This window comes from Diceros bicornis, chromosome 38, assembly GCF_020826845.1.
Source record: "Diceros bicornis minor isolate mBicDic1 chromosome 38, mDicBic1.mat.cur, whole genome shotgun sequence".
Lineage (NCBI taxonomy): Eukaryota > Metazoa > Chordata > Mammalia > Perissodactyla > Rhinocerotidae > Diceros > Diceros bicornis.
The window spans coordinates 25,765,042-25,785,468 of NC_080777.1; the positions used below are offsets into that span (position 1 = coordinate 25,765,042).

General features: G+C 36.3%; 1 protein-coding gene across 1 annotated transcript in view; it reads right to left on the minus strand.

Moving 5' to 3' along the window:
• Positions 1–2,625: 2,625 nt before the first annotated feature.
• Positions 2,626–20,427, minus strand: part of CFHR5 (complement factor H related 5) — a 61,636-nt gene continuing 43,834 nt past the window's right edge. The window contains 7 exon segments of the mRNA XM_058533900.1: positions 2,626–2,679; positions 2,770–2,919; positions 10,076–10,239; positions 13,749–13,756; positions 14,222–14,399; positions 14,402–14,416; positions 17,793–17,975. Of these exon segments, the coding sequence (XP_058389883.1) occupies positions 2,626–2,679; positions 2,770–2,919; positions 10,076–10,239; positions 13,749–13,756; positions 14,222–14,399; positions 14,402–14,416; positions 17,793–17,975 (752 nt within the window).

A 20,427-nucleotide genomic window follows, 5' to 3' on the forward strand; every position in this document is an offset into this window, starting at 1 on the left:
ATGGAATAGGATAAAATATTTGCAAATCACATATGTGATAAAGGATTGTGTCTAGAATCATAAGTCAAAATAAAAAGACAACCCACTTTAAAAAAGAACAAAGGATCTGAATAGTCACTTCTCCAAAGAGTATGTACAAATGGCCAATAAACACATGAAAAGATGCTCAACATCACTAATCATTAGGGAAATGCAAATCAAAACCACAGTAAAATACCATTTTAACACCTTTTAGAATGGCTACTATCAAAAAGCAGATAATTTAACTATTGGCAAGGATGTGGAGAAATTGGAACACTTGTGCACTCTTGGTGGGAATAGAGAATTGTGTAGCCACTATGGAAAACAGTGTGATAGTTCCTTAAAAAATTAAAAATAGAATGAACATACGATCCAGCAATTCTACTTCTAGGAATTGAACGTAGGGACTCAAAGAGATATTTGTACACCTATGTTCATAGCTGCATTATTCACATCAGCCAAACAGTAGAAACAATCCAAATGTCCATTGACAGATAAATAGATAAACAAAATGTAGTTTATACATACAATTCAGCCTTAAAAAGGAAGGAAATTCTAACATACTACAACATAGATGTATCTTACAGATATTATGTTATGTAAAATCAGCCAATCACAAGAGGAAAAATATTGTATGATTCCACATATATGAGGTACCTGGAGTAGTCAAATTTATAGAGACAGAAAGTAGAATAGTAGTTGCCAGGGCCTCGGAGGAGGAGTGAAAAGGGAGTTTCTGTTTAATGTCTACAGTTTCAGTTTTCCAAGATGAGAACAGTTTTGAAGATGGACAGCGGTGATGGTTGCATAACAACGTGCATGTATTTAATGCCACTGAACTGTACAGTTAAAAATGGTTAGGGTGGTAAATTATATATGTGTATTATACCACATATTTTTTAAAAATCAGGTAAAAGTACAACAAATTCAAACAAAAAGAACGACAAGGATGCCAGTCATGACAAGGTGGATATGCTGCCACAAGCAGTAAATGAGTCAAAGAAGCTTCAACTGCAAAGTAAGACACAATTCAGTTATGAATATCTATACAGGAATTAATACAGCAGTAAATTTTATAAAGCAGAAACCATATAAGACGGGTAGTAAGAAGGCAAGTTAGTAAATTTTTTAATCTAAAATACTTCAAGTGAATAAAATATAAGTAAAGGATATAGAAGATTCTAGCAAATAATCAATAAGATATATCTTAAGGATTTATGTCAATTCTGTACCCTAATAATAAAGAATATACTTTATTTTCCAGCATACATGAAACAGTCATGAAAACTGGCCATGTATGTTAGGCTATAAAGAAAATCTAAATTCCAAATAGATTAATATAAGCAATGTTCTCTGATCATAGTGCAATACATTCACAACTTAAGCAAAATAAAAAGGTCATTCTCCCTAAAAATGTACAAATTTTCTATTAAACAACTCAGGTCAAAATGGAACTATAAACAAAAATTGCAGAATTTCTAGAAAAAAATAATGAAAACATTACATAGAATTTACTGGCTAGAGCTAAATGTACTCAGAGAGAAATTATTAGCTTGAAAAATATATGTGAATTAATATAAAAATAATAATAAATGGATTAAACAACCAAATCTGAAAGCTAGAGAAAGAAAAATAAGTAAAGCCAAAGAGAAAAGGGAAGAAATTAACCCAAATAAATAGAAACCTTAATGAAATAGGAAACATAAAAAGAGTAAGTAAATAAAAATCGGCTTTTTTTTAAAGATAGCAAAATAGACAAATGAAGAAAGATGCAGATAAACACAAATATAAATAACAAGAAATGATATGGAGTAAATAACTTCTCAACTCACTGCAAATTGGTCTCTTGCCCCATTATTCAATTTATTCTCATCTGGAAAATTGAGGGAACACCTGTACGTCTCAGCCTTCATTTTACTATGTGTCTCTGCTACAGTGAATAGTGACTATTCCTTTCTTCTTTTTTTTTTTTTTTTTTTAATTTTTTGTTTCTTGCAGTAACATTGGTTTATAACATTGTATAAATTTCAGGTGTACATCATTATACTTCTATTTCTGCATAGATTACATCATGTTCACCACCCAAACACTAATTACAACCCATCACTACACACATGTGCCGAATTATCCCTTTCGCCCTCCTCCCTCCTAAAAATCAATACAGGCATAGATTTAAGCCTCTGTTTTGAAGCTTTGGGAGAGTAGAGCTTTGTCAGAGGTGTGTGGAGTTTCATGTGAGATCTACAGGAGTTTCAAATGGTTGCATTTAAGATAAGAACCTTTATAAGAAATGCTGGTGACTGTGCCTTGACAGCTAAGCACAGATTGCCTCATCCTTTTCATGTTATCTTTTATATAATAGTTGGGGGTAATGTGTTAAACGGGTTTTTCTGTATGTTAGGGGTTATTTGTGTTAGGTACTTTCATTTTTTTTTTTTTTTGCAACCGTCTTTCCTTGGCTCCCATCCCCGCACTTTGTCCTGACGATGCTTCTTTCTCTTTGACCCGTGTTCTCGTCCTTGGTCACAGGCTTTTGGCTCCTACTTCCTTCCGTTAAATAACCTTGAACTTACTCAGGGTCTCATCATCTGCTCTGTGTTCTTCTCAATCCACATCCTTTCCTGAACCTCTGCTCAGAGATTCAGGCTCATATATAGCCTAAAATGAAATATTATAAATTGAATTTATTTTACACTCACCCACCAAACACACATGCACTCTCCTCTCACTACAGACATCATCATTTACCAATTCATCAAGGTCATAAACCTGACATTTGTCCTGGATTCCTGTCTTCATTTTGTCCTTGGTCCCCTTTAATTCAATCATTGTCCAGTTCATTTCATCTCCCAAATATTTCTTGAATTTGCAGTTCTCTTCATTTTCACTACCGCTGCTCTGGTTCACGTTTTCATCACCTCACGTCTGGCCTTATAAAATACCCTACTCCTGATTTGTTTCTCTGCCACTAGTCTTGTTTCTTCTCTAATCCGTGCTTCACACTACTTTCAGAATAATCTACTAAATACAAAAGCATCTCAGTCGCCTGGTCAGGAGTATCTAATGGCACATAATCGACCCTTTGCTTGGCATTGGCAATGGATTATGGGAGAGGTCATTTGAGTGAGAAACAGAGCAAAAAACTCACTTCCCAGCCCTTTGGAATCAGGCCTGGTGATATGATGTGGGGCTTTCCTTAATGGGTCATGTGAGATTTGTTTGACACGTTCCTGTCCCCCGGCATGGACCACCAGATGGACTGAGTGAGATCAACTCAGATCAGAGCCCCCAACCTGAAATAGATGTGATGTGCGAATGAGAAACAAACCTTTGTTGTTTTAGGCATTGAAAAAGATTTTTATATATGATTACGGAAAATTTCAAATATACACAAAAGTAAAGCGAAAAAAGAAAAAGGAAATTTTTTGTCAGTCCTATTCTACTTAAAATCCTGCAAAGTCTCTGCTTTCCCATCAGGAAAAGCCCAAATTTTTTATCTTGTCACACAGGCCCTCCGTAAGTTATCTCTTTTCTATCACATAGTCCTTGTTCCAGTGTGCTCCATAATATCTATTTATGCTCTATAATATCAATTTGAGTGATATTTCTCTTCAAACAAAATGTTTTTCATCTCTGTAGTCTTTGGTAATTTGATTTCCTCTGCCCAGAATGTGGTACCCATCCTACCCCCTCCTACTCAGCAGTTTAGACTCGGATCACAGCCATCTCCTTCAGAAAGTGCTTCCTGACTCTCCTTCCTCCAAATTGGAGATGTCCTTCATCTACCCTCCCACAGCAACCTGCACACGTTACAGCATTTCTCATTGAAAGCATCGGTTTGATAGATAAATGGCAAGCAATGGGATATACTGGAGCACATGAGGAAGACATTTGGGGTAAAACTAATTCAGCCTGAGTTTGTTTTTCCAAAAGGGCCTATTGCCTGCATTGTGTATCTGCTTTGCCGTGTCCCAAAGAGAAGAGTAAATGCCCTTAAGATAAGGATGCAACTTCCCTCACACTGGCATTTCCTTAAGGATAAGCATTTCTCCCTAGGCTAGGATTTGATTGCTGCAGTCATTCTGGGACCACCCAGCTCGAGACAACAGACCGCACACCAGCCACGCCCATCGAAACAGCAGACCTGCTCCCCCATGTGTCCATCAATAGCTATTCTGGCAGGGCAATCTAGCAGGGCAATCTTGTGGCTATTGTAAAAGGGACATTGTAATCCTATGTGATACATGCTCTTTGACGGTATATAATGGCTCCACTTTTTCGGTGCCCTTCCTTGGGGAAGGGCAAAAGTTGGCTCATAACAAACTCACCCCAATTTTGATTTATAGATTGATTATGGATTATTTACATCGACAGGTTCATGAATGTCGTCCGCACAAGAACTTCACCTCCTTGAAAGAGGGAACTGTGTTATGTTTACATCCCCCAATCCTAGCATGGTTCATTCAATCTACTTTAATAATTCTTTGGCCTGAATTCATAATTCCTATCTTACATACAACACTTTAGGAAGACTGGATAGCAGAGTCATGGCCTAAGCTTCATACTGTGCCTCCTGTCAGAAGCAGGTTCTGTCTTCTCTCTTTCTTGCTTTTCTCCTTATACTCACCTCCCCCTCAGCCTCTGCATCTACATCTTATTCCACATATGGCCTTCTCCTTGGTTTAAGGCAAAGGTTAGAGTCTCTTCCATTCCTCAAATTTTCTTAACAACATGGTTGGCTCAGACTGAACACTCTGATATTGGGGTGGCAGCTCGTATCTTATTTCAGTTCTTTAATCCTTGTCCGGGTTGCTTTGAATCTGCCCAACACATAGATATTTAAGAATCATTTGGAGACTTGTGTAGAATTTATACACAAAATTTGGGGTCCTTTTTTTGCTGTCTCTAGTCTGATCTTCCCTCTTCTCTCCTTTTTCAGTAGACATGATTGCCCCATACTCTCTTCACTGGCTCCACTGGCTAGATGGCTGTGGACTTAAAAAAAAAAAAATCAAAGGTTTAACTGCATTGCAGGGATGCTGACTGCAGACTCCTCTCAGGCAGCAACCTGTGAAACTGGGAGATTCACCTAGCTCCCTTGTCTTCTTTCAATTAAATACTCCCACCCAGACTCTGCATGCTGTTTTTCGTTCTGCTATGCATCTGTGTATTTGGTTTTCCGGTTTTGATTGGTGGTTAGTTTGGATTTTGTGCAGAGTTTATAGTCGTTACCTCTTAGAAGCTTACTTGTGCATTTTGGAAGCAGAAGTTGTAGATATGCTTTACGGTCTGTTTTATTCTCCTTTAAAAAATATGTCTCTTTTTACTTTTAAAGAATCAGTTGAGGACATGATATATGAAAATTTAGACATAATATAAGGCTCTGAATGATGTTATCTTCTCAATAGCAAATTTACTTTGCTCCTAGCTGACAACTAGGCTAGAAACACTCACTATCTCACATCACCTTTATCCAACTTACACTGATGTGGTTTTGAGCTGGACTTCAGTCCCTAGGTGGGCTGGTCTATACCTGGTTCTCATCTACTCTTATTTTTCAAGCCTCTAGAGTTCTCTGTTCTCTGACAGCCTCCAGAAACCAATGTTTGCTTTTCTAAACCCCAGGGTCTGTTGATAGCTAGGCTCATCTTAGTCCTTTTACCACTACTTTTAAATCAGCAATTGCTTCAGGAGGAAAAGTACCTCCTAAGCCCTGGGGTGATGCCTCTGGGCTTTCATTCTCTCTTGAATCTTGGCGCTGCAATTCTTAAATGTCTTAGTAGCACACTGCTCCATTCCGACAGATTTTACAAACATGTTCATGTATTTATAGTTGCTACCAAGAAGAGGATGGAGCCAAAATAATGCAATCCATCTTTCATGGAAGAATTTCTATTCTTAGGATTTTTAAAAATGCATATTGAGGACTGGCCCAGTGGCGTAGTGGTTAAGTTTGTGTGCTCCACTTCAGAGGCCAGGGATTTGCAGGTTCGGATCCGGGCGTGGACCTACACACCACTCATCAACCATGCTGTGGTGGAATCCCATACACAAAATAAAGGAAGATAGGCACAGATGTTAGCTCAGGGCCAATCTTCTTTAAGAAAAAAGAAAAAAGAAAAATGCATATTGAAAATGTTGAATACAACATGATGAATTTTCATGATGTCAGCAACTTAGTTGGATTTGGTTCAATGAAAGTATAGAGACAAAGATAGATGGATTTATGTAGCTGGATAGTTAGCTGAGTAGGTTCATAAGGCAAAGAGGGTAAAATGTTAACAATTGTTGACTTTAGGTGTTTCAAGAATTGTTGCATAGAAATGCTTATTCAAATCTTCTGTACGTATGCTTGTCATAAAAAAGGTAATAGTTTCCTTTCAAGGCCTCCCCCTCATAATTGAGGAGGAGAAACAAAACTTTTACCTGCAATCTTCCTGACCAAGAGGTCAGTCATGTTAATAGGCAGCAAGTGTGAGTTACAAGTTCTTATTTTTTATATTCAATCCCATCAATCATTGAGTTAGTATAAATTCCTTATAAATTCTGATACTATCTTAATTTTTTTTAAAAAGTTTTTAATTCCCAGTGTTTCTCATGATTTTGAAGTGTTGACCACTGTGTTTTTTGGAATCACTTTATTGAGATATAATTCACATACCATATAATTCACTCATTTAAAATGTACAATTCAATGTTTTTTGGTATAATCCCAGAGTTGTACAATCATCACCACAATCAATTTTAGAGTGTTTATCACTTTTACGTGTCAGCCGCCACTCCCTCTGCTTCAGCCCTAAGCAACCACTGATCTACCTTCTGTCTCTATATATTTGTCTATTCTGGGCATGTCACATAAATGGAATCATATAATATGTAGTCTTTTGTGACTGGCTTTTTTCACTTAGCATAATGTTTCTGAGATTCATCCATGTTATAGTATGTAATAGAACTCATTCCTTTTTTTACGGCCAAACAATATTCTATTGTTTAGAAGGTTGTTTCTACTTTTATCTGTTATGAATAATTCTGTGATGAACATTCATGTGCATTGTTTTTGTGGACATAAGTTTTCATTTTTCTTGGGTATACATCTAGGTGTGGATTGCCGAGTCAATGGTAATGCTATGTTTAACTTTTCAAGAAAGTGCCAGATTGTTTTCCAAATTGAGTGCACCATTTTACATTCCCATCAGCAGTGCATGTGGGTTCCAATTTGTCCACATCCTTAACAACACTTGCTACTATCTAACTTTGATTATAACCATCCTACTGGATGTGAAGCAGTATCTCATTGTGATTTTGATTTGCATTTACTTAAGTATTAATGATGTTAAGCATCTTTTCACGTGCTTATTGGCCATTTGTACACCTTCTTTGGCGAAATGTCCCTTCAGATCCTTTGCTCATTTTTCAATCGAATTATTTTTCTTTTTATTTTGAGTTGTGGGGGTTCTTTTTATATTCTAGATACAAGTAGTTATCATATATAAGATTTGCAACTATTTTCTCCCACTCTGTATGCTGTACTTTCATTTGCTGTATGGTGTCCTTTTAAGTGCAAAGGTTTTCAATTTTGATGAAGTTCAATTTATCTATTTTTTCTTTTCTTGCTTCTGCTTTTGATGTCATATCTAAGAATCCATTGCCAAATCCATGGTCTTGGTGATTTTAAGCCTTAATTTTCACCTGTGTTGGTAGTTATCTTTTTCATAGATACTTAAAAAAAAAAAACTTCTGGCCAAAAAATATTTTAACTGGGAAATGCTGCTGTGGGAGATGAAAATTTGGCCACCCTGAAATATGTCACTTTACCTTGATTATTTTCTCTGATGGACATTTGACCTCCCCGACCAACTGCCTGAAGGAATTTAACTCTGGGTATGGACAGACTGGCAGGGTCCTCACTAAGCCCATTCTTTTCAAAGTTCTGTTTACCAAATATTTACATTTGTAAAGATGTCTCCCCCTCTGTGTAGTGGGAAGATGGGGGAGATGACCTTATCTGTGAAAACTCTTATCGGGACGGAAGAAGACTTAAATCTACATACTCTTGATTACTATAATTCCTGCCTCTCCAGCCACATTCTCTATAGGTGGCCCTGCAAAGCATTGTCTGACAAACATTTACATTTCCCTCTCCATGTAAATTGTCTTCTTCCCCTCTGAAATCCCAAAACACCACCCACCCGCAGCATCCTCCTTTGTCTTTAGCTGAAGATAGTATTTAAGATGAGAATCTCTGCCATTGTGTTGAGACACTCAGTGTCCCTGGTTTCTCCCATGTATACATGTTATTAAACTTGGTATTATTTTCTCCTGCTAACCTGTCTTGTTAATTATTTGGCCAGCCATAAGAACCGTAAGGGAAAGGACAGAGGGGGATTCTCCCTCTTCCCCTATCACTATCTAAAATACAAGAACATCCGAAGTATATTTCTAAAGCCTCCTATTCAGTATTTCCCAAATTATGGTACATCAAAAAACAATGGGGCCATTGCATGAAGTCAGCATCATGACCTACAGGGTCTTTACACTCTCCTCTTGTATTTTCTTTGTCTCTAATCACAGTTCTTGATAACTCTCTTTTGACTGTAAAAGTAATACATATTCAACATGAAAAATTGTAAAACACAGGAAACATAAAGAATTTGGAAGTATTCTAATTTCTTAAAACTATTAACCTCAAACCATGTGTAATTATTACAGCCATCATTTGTATTTCCTCTCAATCTTTCTTCTTTAACCATTTCTACAGATCTAGATAATTCTATAAATGCAATATTGCAACCTAATAATTTTCACTTATAATCAGTTACCTTTTTGTATGTATATATCATCTCTTGACTATATTAGAAGCTCTACACTAGGATTTGACTAAATTTCAGTTTTCTTTAATCCTTTAAGGGGTATTTAGTATTTGATGGATAGTTATGCTCACATTAGAGGACTTATAAATAATTATTAACACTTGCTGCAAGCATAAGAGGTGAAGTTTTTGTACTTTTATGAAGTGATAATAATACAAAGATAGAGATTACCGTAACAACTCCATTTCCTTTGAAACAAAGTTGAGTCTGTCGAGGAAGAGAGAAAATCCCCCTCCGCCCTTTCCCTTAAGGTTCTTATGGCTGGCCAAATAATTAAAAGACAGGTTAGCAGGAGAAAATCATACCAAGTTTAGTAACATGTATACTTGGGGGAAACCAAGGAAACTGAGTTTCTCAACACAATAGCAGCGATTATCATTTTAAATACCATCTTCAGCTAAAGAGAAAGGAGGATGTTGGGGGTGGTAGTGGTTTGGGATTTCAGAGGGGAAGAAGACAATTCCTATGGAGAGGGAAATGTAAATATTTGTCAGACAATTCTTTGCAGGGCAACCTATAGAGAATGTGGCCATAGAGACAGAAATCACAGTAATCAAGAGTATGTAGATTTAAGTTCTCTCCTTCCGTACTGATAAGAGTTTTCACAGATAAGGTCATCCCCATCTCTTCCCACTACACAGAGAGAGATACCTTTACAAATGTAAATATTTGGTAAACAGAACTTTGAAAAGAATGGGCTCAGCAAGAACCCTCCCAGTCTGTCACTTTTAGGCATAACTTTGGGGGAAGGTTAAAGTTTCTTTCAGAGACATTAATCAAGGTAAAGAGATATATTTCAGGGTGGCCAAATTTTGATCTCCCGCAACTCAGAAAGCCTTGAAGTTATCTTTTAATTTCAAACAATTTGAAGAGGTTAGATGAATTAAGTACTGAAGTGAGGGTACATAGCCTCTTTCTGTGGGTATTATATGAATAGGAGACCCAGTACTGTGATTTGCCCAGGTATAATACAGTCCTCCTAATAAGTGAAGCCTTGCTGTCTCAGCTTATAAATTTGTGAACTTTTGAAAATCTAGGGTTCTCAATAAAACTGAGATAAACAGTCCTTTAAAGAATAAGAACGATAACTACAGAATTGACTACATAATCTATACTTATAGCATACGGGTGGGATTACTTTTAGGAATACAGTCAGAGAAACTATGCTTGTTTCATGCACATACGAGATCTTCAAACTCCCCTTCCTGACAGATTACTCAAAATGATTATGTTGATGTCATTGCTTTATGTGGCCATTTACATTCAAATTCAACAAAATCCTCTGTTTTTGCATAAAGTTTTTTGTTGTTTATCCATTTTAACTGTATGTTATTTTTGTTCATGTTTTCTTTGTATATTACCCATGCATCTGAAAGAAGAAATAATAAAATAAATTATTAATAATATATTTTTTCCCTTTCTAAGAATAGCCATATTGCATTTAAGAATATTTTGGAATTAAATAAAATTATGAAAGAATATTAAAAGATGATATTTATTGAGTTGTGCCAGGTATTGTTGTTAGTACTTTGTATGTATCCTTCTCTAAACACTTTGCATTATTTCCCTGGACTGAACATGAGGAGATAGAGGCTCAGAGAGGTTGAATATTTTTTCCACAGTCACATAATTTAGTGAGTGTTTTGAGCCAGAATATGGACCCTGGCAGTAGGACTTCAAAGCCTGTGCCCTTGATTACTATGCTTTACTTACCTAAAAACTGCACATCAAGTAGGATTCAATTAAAATATTCTGTGATCAATTTAATGTGTTCACGATACAACATTGTTTTTCACAATAGTATCATTCACCTTCCTTTCCTAACTCAGGATTCTTTTTATATTAACAGTTTCCACGATGTACACAGTGTGAACACTGCAAATATATTAACATTTTACTAAATAATATAGTAAAAGTAAGTTGATTTCCTTCTATCATACATACAGTTCAGAAAGTGAACTAAAGAAGACACAACATATCTGAAAAATAATCATCTCTTTGAATGTTCACTTAGCATATTCTTGCCGATAACTATTTGTCAATGAGACTAAAAATTCTATCAGCTTTTATATTGTTTCTTTAGAGCTCCTTTTCCACAATGGAATCATCTGTGGATCTTAATTTTTGTAACACTTTGATTTCTGTAGAAAAGCAATGTTACCTTCCCCCATGATCACTGACTCCACTCATTCTTTTTTAAATTCAGCATTTTGAGAGACAGCATTCCCTTGAGTAAATAGCACACTCTAGCACTACTAGGCAGCATGTTCTCTTCAGCCCATAATGTCTGTTATAGGAGTTGTTCACTGATGGTTAAATAAGCCAAGGGATTAATTTGAGGAGTGATGGTGCTCAGAGCAGGCCACCCCAAGATGCTGGGTGCGGTATGCGGATTATTTCAAGCTGAAGACAACAAAGACTCAGAAAACTCAAGAAGAACATTTGAATTTCCCCTCCCAAACTGCCTAAAGAATTTAAAATAAAAGATCTGCTTCAGGAAGGAGTTATTATCATGATGGCTGTAATATAATGTAAAATAGATGTTATAGTAGAAAAGGCACCAAGCCCCTCTTATCAAAAATTCTGTCTCTCCCTGGCCACATTCTCTATAGGTGACCCTGAAAAGAGTTGTCAGACAAACATTTGCATTTCTATCTCCCCGTGAATTGTCTTCTTCCCCTCAGAAATCCCAAACCACGACCCACCCCCAACACCTTCCTCGCCTTTAGCTACAATACTTAAGCAAGCAGCTTAGACAGAAGGACGAGCTGCTCATTTCTGAGTTTCTCCCATGTATACATGTTATTAAACTTAGTATTATTTTCTCCTGCTAACCTGTCTTGTTAATTATTTGGCCAGCCATAAGAACCTGAAGGGAAAGGGTGGAGGGGGATTCTCCCTCTTCCCCTACAGGAGCCATCCTAGGAAGTGGCAACCATAAAGAACTACTTTTTGTACCTAGATTTATCCATGCCCAGGGGATCCCAAGATACATTACCAAGTATTTTCCCGATAACAAATGGCAGACCAGTCCTGGTACTGTTAAGGTGAGTTTGACCTTCTTTCTCCTGACTTTTCTATAGATAAGAGAGGCCACCATATTATACAGTTTAAATGCATGGAATTTGGAGCCAGATTGCTGTGTCTGAATTCTGGGTCCACCTAATTACTCACCAAGTGGCTTGAATCAAATACTAAGGCTCTCTGTGCCTCTGTTTCTTCATCTGTAGGCACAACTTGTCAATAATACCAATTTCATAAGACTATTGATAGAAGTTAGGTAGTTTCTATTTGTTACTATTACCAACAATGAGGCAATGAATATCCTTGTACATACATTCTCCACACTTGCAAGAGTGCATGTACAGATTAGTTTTCCAGAAATAAAAATCATTAGGTCAAAGGATGTGTGTCTTTAAAATTGGAGACTTATTCCCAAACTGTGCTTCAAAGAATGTGCCCCAGTTTATAATTTCAACAGAGACTATGAGATTGGTTAATTCCCCGCACCATTGCCAAGTCTTTGTATTATATATATTTTTTTCCTTTTGTCCATCTCCTCATCAAACATTGACACTTCATTAAAATCTTACTTTGGTGTAGATAAGCATTTTTTCATTTTTATTTGTCATATTTGTTTCATTTTCTGCTTATGTACTTTACACATTTTTCTACTGAGTTTTTATTATTTTTAGGAATTCTTACATGTTAAGGATCTGAGAATTCCCCCATAACTCACTAATTTTGAGGTTATCTTTAGCTCTTCTGTCTTTTGGTCCAAATTTTCTTGCTTACAAGTCAAGACCCTAATCTGACCCTTGCAGGGCCTTAAACAATCTTCCCAAATTATATGTTTTCTCATTCTACTATAACCACATGTTCTTAGCGGACTGATTGTTTTAAAACACTACATCAGAAAACCCCAATTAAAAAATTTAATTGCTCTCTATACCCTAACTGTGAACCATCCACATAAGTTTATGTTTGGCTTTGGAAAAAACTTTTCTTCAGAGCTATCTTGAATCTTCTATTCCAAGGAAAATTTTAGATCATTTTCCTTGAACAGTCTACATGACAATGGTGGGGGTTTTTTTGAATGTTGTTCAAAGCGTTGTTTCCCGTTGGCATTCATCTACTTATCAGTTACTCCAACTTAAATCCTTCAAGTTTCCTCTGAACTCTATCTCTTCATTGTAGCAAAACCATTGAGATGATACTTCTGCCTTATTCTGACTCAACATTTTCTGAGTTTGGTTCCCACATTATTGTAATGATATCCTATACAAAGGGACTCACACAAGAGTGACTAGTGGCTTAAGGCATAATGTAGGCCACAGCAGCATCGAGATCATTGTTCACTATAGAAGATAAGAGAAAGTGGTATAGTCAAAGTGATGAAGTCTCAAGACTGTAAGGAGCTTCTTCTCGAGCCCCGTGGATTGAGGAGTTGGCAGTATTGAGAACTGCTGCAAGCACAGGTCCTTATTTACATGGTGTCCCTTTTAGGAATAGAAAATAGAAGGGCTTTATGGAATCCTGGATTTTCCCACTTAGTCTGGAATAGTCTGGTGTTCAAGATTTTAATGGGGTTACCATTATTATTGAGATACATTTCTTTGTATTTTGTCCGTTTCAGTTTTTGAGACCAGTAAAAGAAGCTCCCATAAAACCTGCATGTGACTCTCCTTTTCATAAAGTGTCGACTATGTTCATTTTTCTTAATGCTATGAGGTTCACTTAGTTTTGGGGAGACTGAACATATGTATTGATGTCCTTGGGTAGAGGAAGAAGATAGAGTAAAAAGAAGGGATAGTGCAGATTTAAGAAATGGCTTACTAACTCTTTCAGTTTGTCTACCTTCTTTACTGGAAACCCGGGGAACACACAAGTAAAAGGCCATGTCCCTAAAGTCAACTAAGAGTTCCACCAGAGAAGATTTCAGGTTTACAGGTAGAAACTTATGTACCAATAAATGACAACTAACTCCTAGACCAATATTTTGCAAATGGTCTCTGTGAAAAACCCTCAGGTGTTTATAACATGAAGATATTTAATGGTGTGAGAATAGGTTCCCTGATTAAATAACACTGGATTTTATTTATGGAGCTTTATAATGCACTTTAGTGTATTTAGGTATCTTAAAAATTTATTTATAATTTTTAAAGAAACTTTCTTCCACTTTGTTTAAAGCAGACTTTTCAAACATTTTTTCTTATATATTTACATGTCAGACAAGTTTTCAGCTGAATGAAATTTAAGTAAAAATCATCCTGTGAAATTAGTCCATAAAAATTATACTATAAATATCAAACCTCAAACTCCAGGAGAACATGAAGAACTCATCCATGCACTTTGGTGGTTCTGACCACTGTCCATTTCTGCATGTTACATTTGTGGAGCCCCAGAGTTCATAGAAGGGTTGGCAATAGTACCCAAGAGTTGATCCTGGAGGATATACTGATAAAGGGAGTGAGGTGATATCTCCAGTGTTAAGAGGTGGAGGGGGCCACATTATTGGGTAGACTCTGGAAAATAACATTTATGTGTTGAGAGAAAATCAATACGTAGTTTAAATGAAACAATATAAATAAAGTTCCATATATCATATCTTCAATATCTTCTATGATTTCTGAGAACTCAAATAACTCATTATAGAATTTCTATCATGCAACCTGATAACCAAAAAACATTCTAGCACTTCCTTTCACCTTAAAGTAAAATACATATAAAATAGGTATTAAGTATATAAGTAGTATAAGGGCATATAAGTATTAAGAATAGTTTTCATGTGAAACATAACAGACAGATGAGTAAACCTCTGGTCTATTTTTCCCACCCTTGATTAAAGTTTTTATTTCAGGAGGAAAGATAAAAATAAATAACTCCCTTCCTGTTTCTTTTCTCCAGGACAACTGTTATTTCATGCAGATAGCATGCAATAGCATTTTATGCAATAGCATGTATTGATCATATCAATATATGATCATAAACTTTTGATTTCACTGAAATGAATTAAAGACATACTGTTCTGCATTTATTTTTTGACTGCAAATAACATCATAGGCATCTTTCTCTGTAAATAAATGTTTCAACTTCATGTTAAGACTGGCTGGGACATAGTACATTGTACTGATTGATCTCCCTATATATCATCAAAGATGTAGATATAGAACGGCCAAATAAATAATCTTATACCAAATAACTTGTTCTAACTCTTGTTTAATTGAGTTACCGCCCCTGCTCTATTCTCAGACTAATTCCTTCACGTGGGCACTAAATTCCTTCCTCCTAAAACTAGGCAAGGAACCTCCTCCATGGATTGTCCCCTTTTTTCTGTATCATCAATTTCTCCTTCCCTACTGAATCATTCAACAACACACAAACATGCTAAAGATGTCACAACTCAAGAAAGTAAAATTTCTTTCATCCACACCCCCTTTCCAGCTACTGCCTCATTTTTCTATTCCTTGTAGAACAAACCTACTTGGTTTCTATCCTCCCTGATCTTACTTTATCGCCCTACATTTTCTCTCTCTTTTTTTTTAATTAATTTATTGAGGTCACCTTAGTTTATAACATTGTGTACATTTCTGGTGTACATTATGGTGTACATGTATAACATTTCTGGTGTACATTATTATACTTCAGTTTCTGTATAGACTGCATTGTGTTCACCACCAAAAGTCTAGTTTCTATCTATCACCATAAATATGTGCCCCTTTACCCCTTTCACCTTCCCCCCACCCCCTTCCCCTCTGGTAACCACCAATCTGTTCTCCTTATCTATGTGTTTGTTTACCCTCCAGATATGAATGAAATAATACAATATTTGTCCTTCTCTGTCTGACTTATTTCGCTTAGCATAATATCCTCAAGGTCCATCTATGTTGTTGTAAATGGCACAATTTTGTCTTTTTCATGGGTCAGTAGCATTCCATTGTATATATATATATGCCACATCTTCTTTATCCACTCATCCATTGATGGACACTTGGGGTTGATTCCAAGTCTTGGCTGTTGTGAGTAATGCTGTAATGAACATAGGGGTGCACATATCTTTTTGAATTAGTGTTTTCACGTTCTTTGGATAAACACCCACAAGTGGAATAGCTGGATCATATGGTAGGTAGTTCTATTTTTACTTTCTTGAGAAATCTCCATACTGTTTTCCATAGTGGCTGCATCAGTTTGCATTCCCACCAGCAGTGTATGAGGGTTCCCTTTTCTCCACATCCTCTCCAACACTAGTTATTTCTTGTCTTGGTTATTATAGCCATTCTGATGGGTGTGAGGTGATAGCTCATTGCAGTTTTGATTTGCATTTCCCTAATAATTAGTGATGTTGAATATCTTTTCATGTGCCTATTGGCCATCTGTATATCTTGAACACACTGCAATTAGGTATTCACCCTTTACTGAAATAACTCTAAGCTAACTTACCAGTGACTTTTAGGTAGCTAAATCCGTTGTTCAATGATCAGGCGTCTTGCCCAGTTCTAAGCAATCTTTGACATGTTTGATGTCCTGTTGAATGACATTTTGAAATACGTGTTTTTGAAATAGGCTTCTGGGACACCAGTTAATATTGATTTATAATAAGAAACAAATATTTGTTCTTCCTGTTTCTGGCACAGAGCTCCTAAAACCCTTGGAATTTCCTAAGTGATGAGAACAGTAAAGGTGTCTATTTTTATGTCAGTTAGGTGACTTTTGGAAAGCCCTTAGGTTACCTAAGGTTGGGCTGGTTGTCAGGAGAACCAACCATGTGATTAGAGGGTTGTAACTTTGTGTTCCACCTCCTTGACCTTCGGGGAAGGCAAAAGAGCTGAAGGTTGAATCAATCACCAATGGCCAATGATTTAATTAATCATGCCTATGTAATGAAGCCTCCATAAAAAGCTAAAAGGACAGGGTTTGGAGAGCTTCCTGGTTGGTGAACACATGAGATTTGGGAAGAATGGCACATGCTCTGAGAAGGCAGGGAAGCTCCGTGCCCTTTCCCCATGCCTTGCCCGATGCATCTCTTCCATCTGCCTGTTCCTGAGTTATATCCTTTTATAATAAATTGATGATCTAGTGAGTAAAATGTTTTTCTGAGTTCTGTGAGCTACTCTAGCAAATTAATCAAACCCAAGAGGAGGATTGTGGGAAGCTCCAATCTATAGCGGGTAGGTCAGAAGCACAGGTGACAACCTGGACTTGTGACTGGTATCTGATGGTGCAGTGGGAGTAGGGAGCAGACTTCTAAGACTGAGCCTTTAAGTTGTGAAATCTGATGCTATCTCTGGGTAGAGTATGAGAATTGAGTTGAATAGTAGGACACCCAGAAGGTGTCAGACTTGCTTATTGTATGTGTGGGGGAACCCTCTCTCACATTGTAATTGAATCCTAGAATCATTTTACCAGCGTTCCCTAGTTTTTCCCCTACAGTCTTGTCTGGATCCTCCTCATTGCCCAGATCTCTAATAATGCAAAGTCTTCAAGGCTCAGTCCCCTTGACCTCTTTTCTTTTTTAACTGTTTGAACTCTTTATGTGATCCCATCCAGTCCCATAGCTTTAAATTTCATCTATATATGAGCAATTACTAAATGTGTATCCCAGCCCTGATCACTCTCAAATTATCCATTCTACATCCTAAGCTGGATATTGAGTAAATACATTTAATAGAATTGAGTATCTAATAGGGATCTCAAACTTGATTCTTCTTTGATCGCTGTTGGAAATATCTCTCAGAGAAATAGTGAAAAAAAGTGATAGAATTGGGTAGCTAAATGACAATTTAATGCTTCAGAATGTAGTGTAATAGTTAAGCCATAAGTTACATGAACTGTTCTTTAGATAAAGGAAAGAAGATAAGTAACCTCTTTTTAAATGACATTATTTAGAAATAAACTACTAACCAATGCAGTGTGGTAATGGCTGCCATCATCCATTTTTACACACAATTTCTTTTGCTTCGTGAAGGAGATAATCTTCTTTATAGAGAACAGCTACTTTTTCTCCATTGTGATAATTCACTGTGGTTAGCATAATCTAAGCATTAGGTATCTGAGACGGAGGTGGGCAGAGCGATTTCTTTTTTTCTACAAAATATTGGAATTAAATTCTTTGATTAATAAAAGCTAAGGAAAAACAGCTCAACAAGATAATGTTTCCATATAAATGAACATCCAATAATACATATATGTACATGTATATACGTATATACGATGCTATAGTAATAAATGCACTTTATGTTAACATAGTTTATGGTTAAAAAGCACTTTTGTGCTATAACCATTGGGTTAAAATTTCTCAGGTACTCTGTGTATCTCCTATCCATTATTCTGTCAGTGCTCTTGTATAATTTTCAAATTCAATTTTTAATTTTTTTCTAGCTAACCCATATGATTCAAAAGAGTTATACATATGTGATTCAAACAAATTAGAACAACAACAAAAAAATTAAAATGGCAACAGTAATGCTGAAATCAACTAAGACTTTGCCTAATAACCTAACCCTTTTTTTTTCTGTGAGGAAGATCAGCCCTGAGCTAACATCCATGCCAATCCTCCTCTTTTTTGCTGAGGAAGACTGGCCCTTGGCTAACATCTGTGCCTATCTTCCTCCACTTTATATGGGACGCTGCCACAGCATGGCCTGACAAGCAGTACATTGTGCAAGCCCAGGATCCGAACCCAGGCCGACAGCATAGAGCGCGCACACTTAACCGCTACGCTACGGGGACAGGGCCGGCCCCAATAATAACCTAACTCTGGATTTCAATAAAAGATGGTCATCATTTGCATTTTCTTCTAAACATGACAATGGCAGATGATGGATATAATTAGAATGTGTCTGTTAGCCTAGGAATTAACTTCTTTTTGGTTGCTTGGTTTGTTTTTGGTAAAAATTTTAAATGGTCAACTTGGATGCCAAAGCATTATTGTCTGAGCCACAGTCTCATCTCCTAACCTAAACTTATATGGTAGTCTCTTTTAGCTCATTTTGTCCAAGGCAGAGGCTACTCTCTAGTGGCAGTTCACTTCAAGATTATTGTAAAGAAAGTGATAGATATCTTTTTTCTCCCACTATACTTTTTCCTTTTAAAACCAAAATGGAAGAATGAGCTAATCTCTTTTGGTTTAACTACATTTAAAAATATAACAATAATTTATAATAAATATTTAATAAATTATCTGAATAGAGCCTAAGGTCAGTATAAATTAAGCTAAAGCATGCATACTACCTGAAACCTGAATTTTACATTGAATTGTTTATTTTCTCAAGGGAAGGAAGGTATTATAGCATTCTATAGTGCAAATCTTCTAAACAAAAGCTATGTTTCTGGTAAAAACTAGAGAGATATCTGGGAGCTGGGCTCACTCATGCATATTCCTATGTTCTATATGACTTGCTCTGTTTATTTATTGATTTAATAAATATGTGAAAGGAAAGAATTTAATTCCAGTTGCATCATTATTCTAGTCAACATTTAACAGGACCAAGTCTTTTATGATCTGTTTTGGTTTAATAACTAACTCTGCAAAAGAAGGTAAAGATTAGCCTGATATTATTGCTATTGTACATTTTTGATTAGCAAAGCTTGACTCAGGCTTGAGGACAAGCTACGGAGAGCACATGAAAAGAGAATATCAGACACATTCAATCAATAAATGGGGCTGGCTACTATGTTGTTTACGACGTAGAAGCTTTCCTACTTAGATGTCTCATTTCCTTTTTGTTTAGGTATTTTGTAGTGTCATTCATTAATTTCTGTTTTGTTCAAACATTTTTATTTAAATACAAAGTCACAAGGATGAATACTTACTGGATTACAACAAGGCTCTTGAATGAGCATCAGGCCTGTGCTGCCAATCTTGGGAGTCAGCAATTACCTGCTATCCTCCTCCTAGAAGTTCCAATGCAGGGAAATGGGTAGGTTGAATTTGTCTATAATCTCAAACATATAAATAATGGTAAAAAATTGTAAACAACACCCCAACTAACCAAGTTAGATGTTCAAATATTCATGTAAATACAATTGCTGTTATACTTCAGGTAAAAATAAATTATGCATGATGATCTCAGTTGTCCAACTTACTTTTCCTGCAAAATTATGGACATTGTCTTTAGAATTTCACCCTAGTGTAGGTATAGTCTAGTCAAAACAGCACTGATATAAGAACTTAGAAACAAGTTCCAGTTTTGATTTTGACCAAGTTACTTCTTGGGGCTTTGTATTCCTGATTTGTAAAACGAAGGACTTTATTGTCTTTCTTAAGAACAAATCTGGCAAATTGTGTGACAAATATTTGCCACTTGATAATGTCCTCACCTAATCTCTACCTGCCACTCACCGCTACTTTTCAAAATTGTTATTAGACTCTTCTTTCAACTTGCAGTAAGGCCTCCCTCCCAGTTTTCTACCTCATTCTGGGGATATAATTTTACTAACTATAAGTACAACCTTTATGAAAATCAATTTGATGCAATAAATCAAATTTTTATGATTTTTCATCTAGCTCATGTTGAATATTTGGAGGATTCTAAAC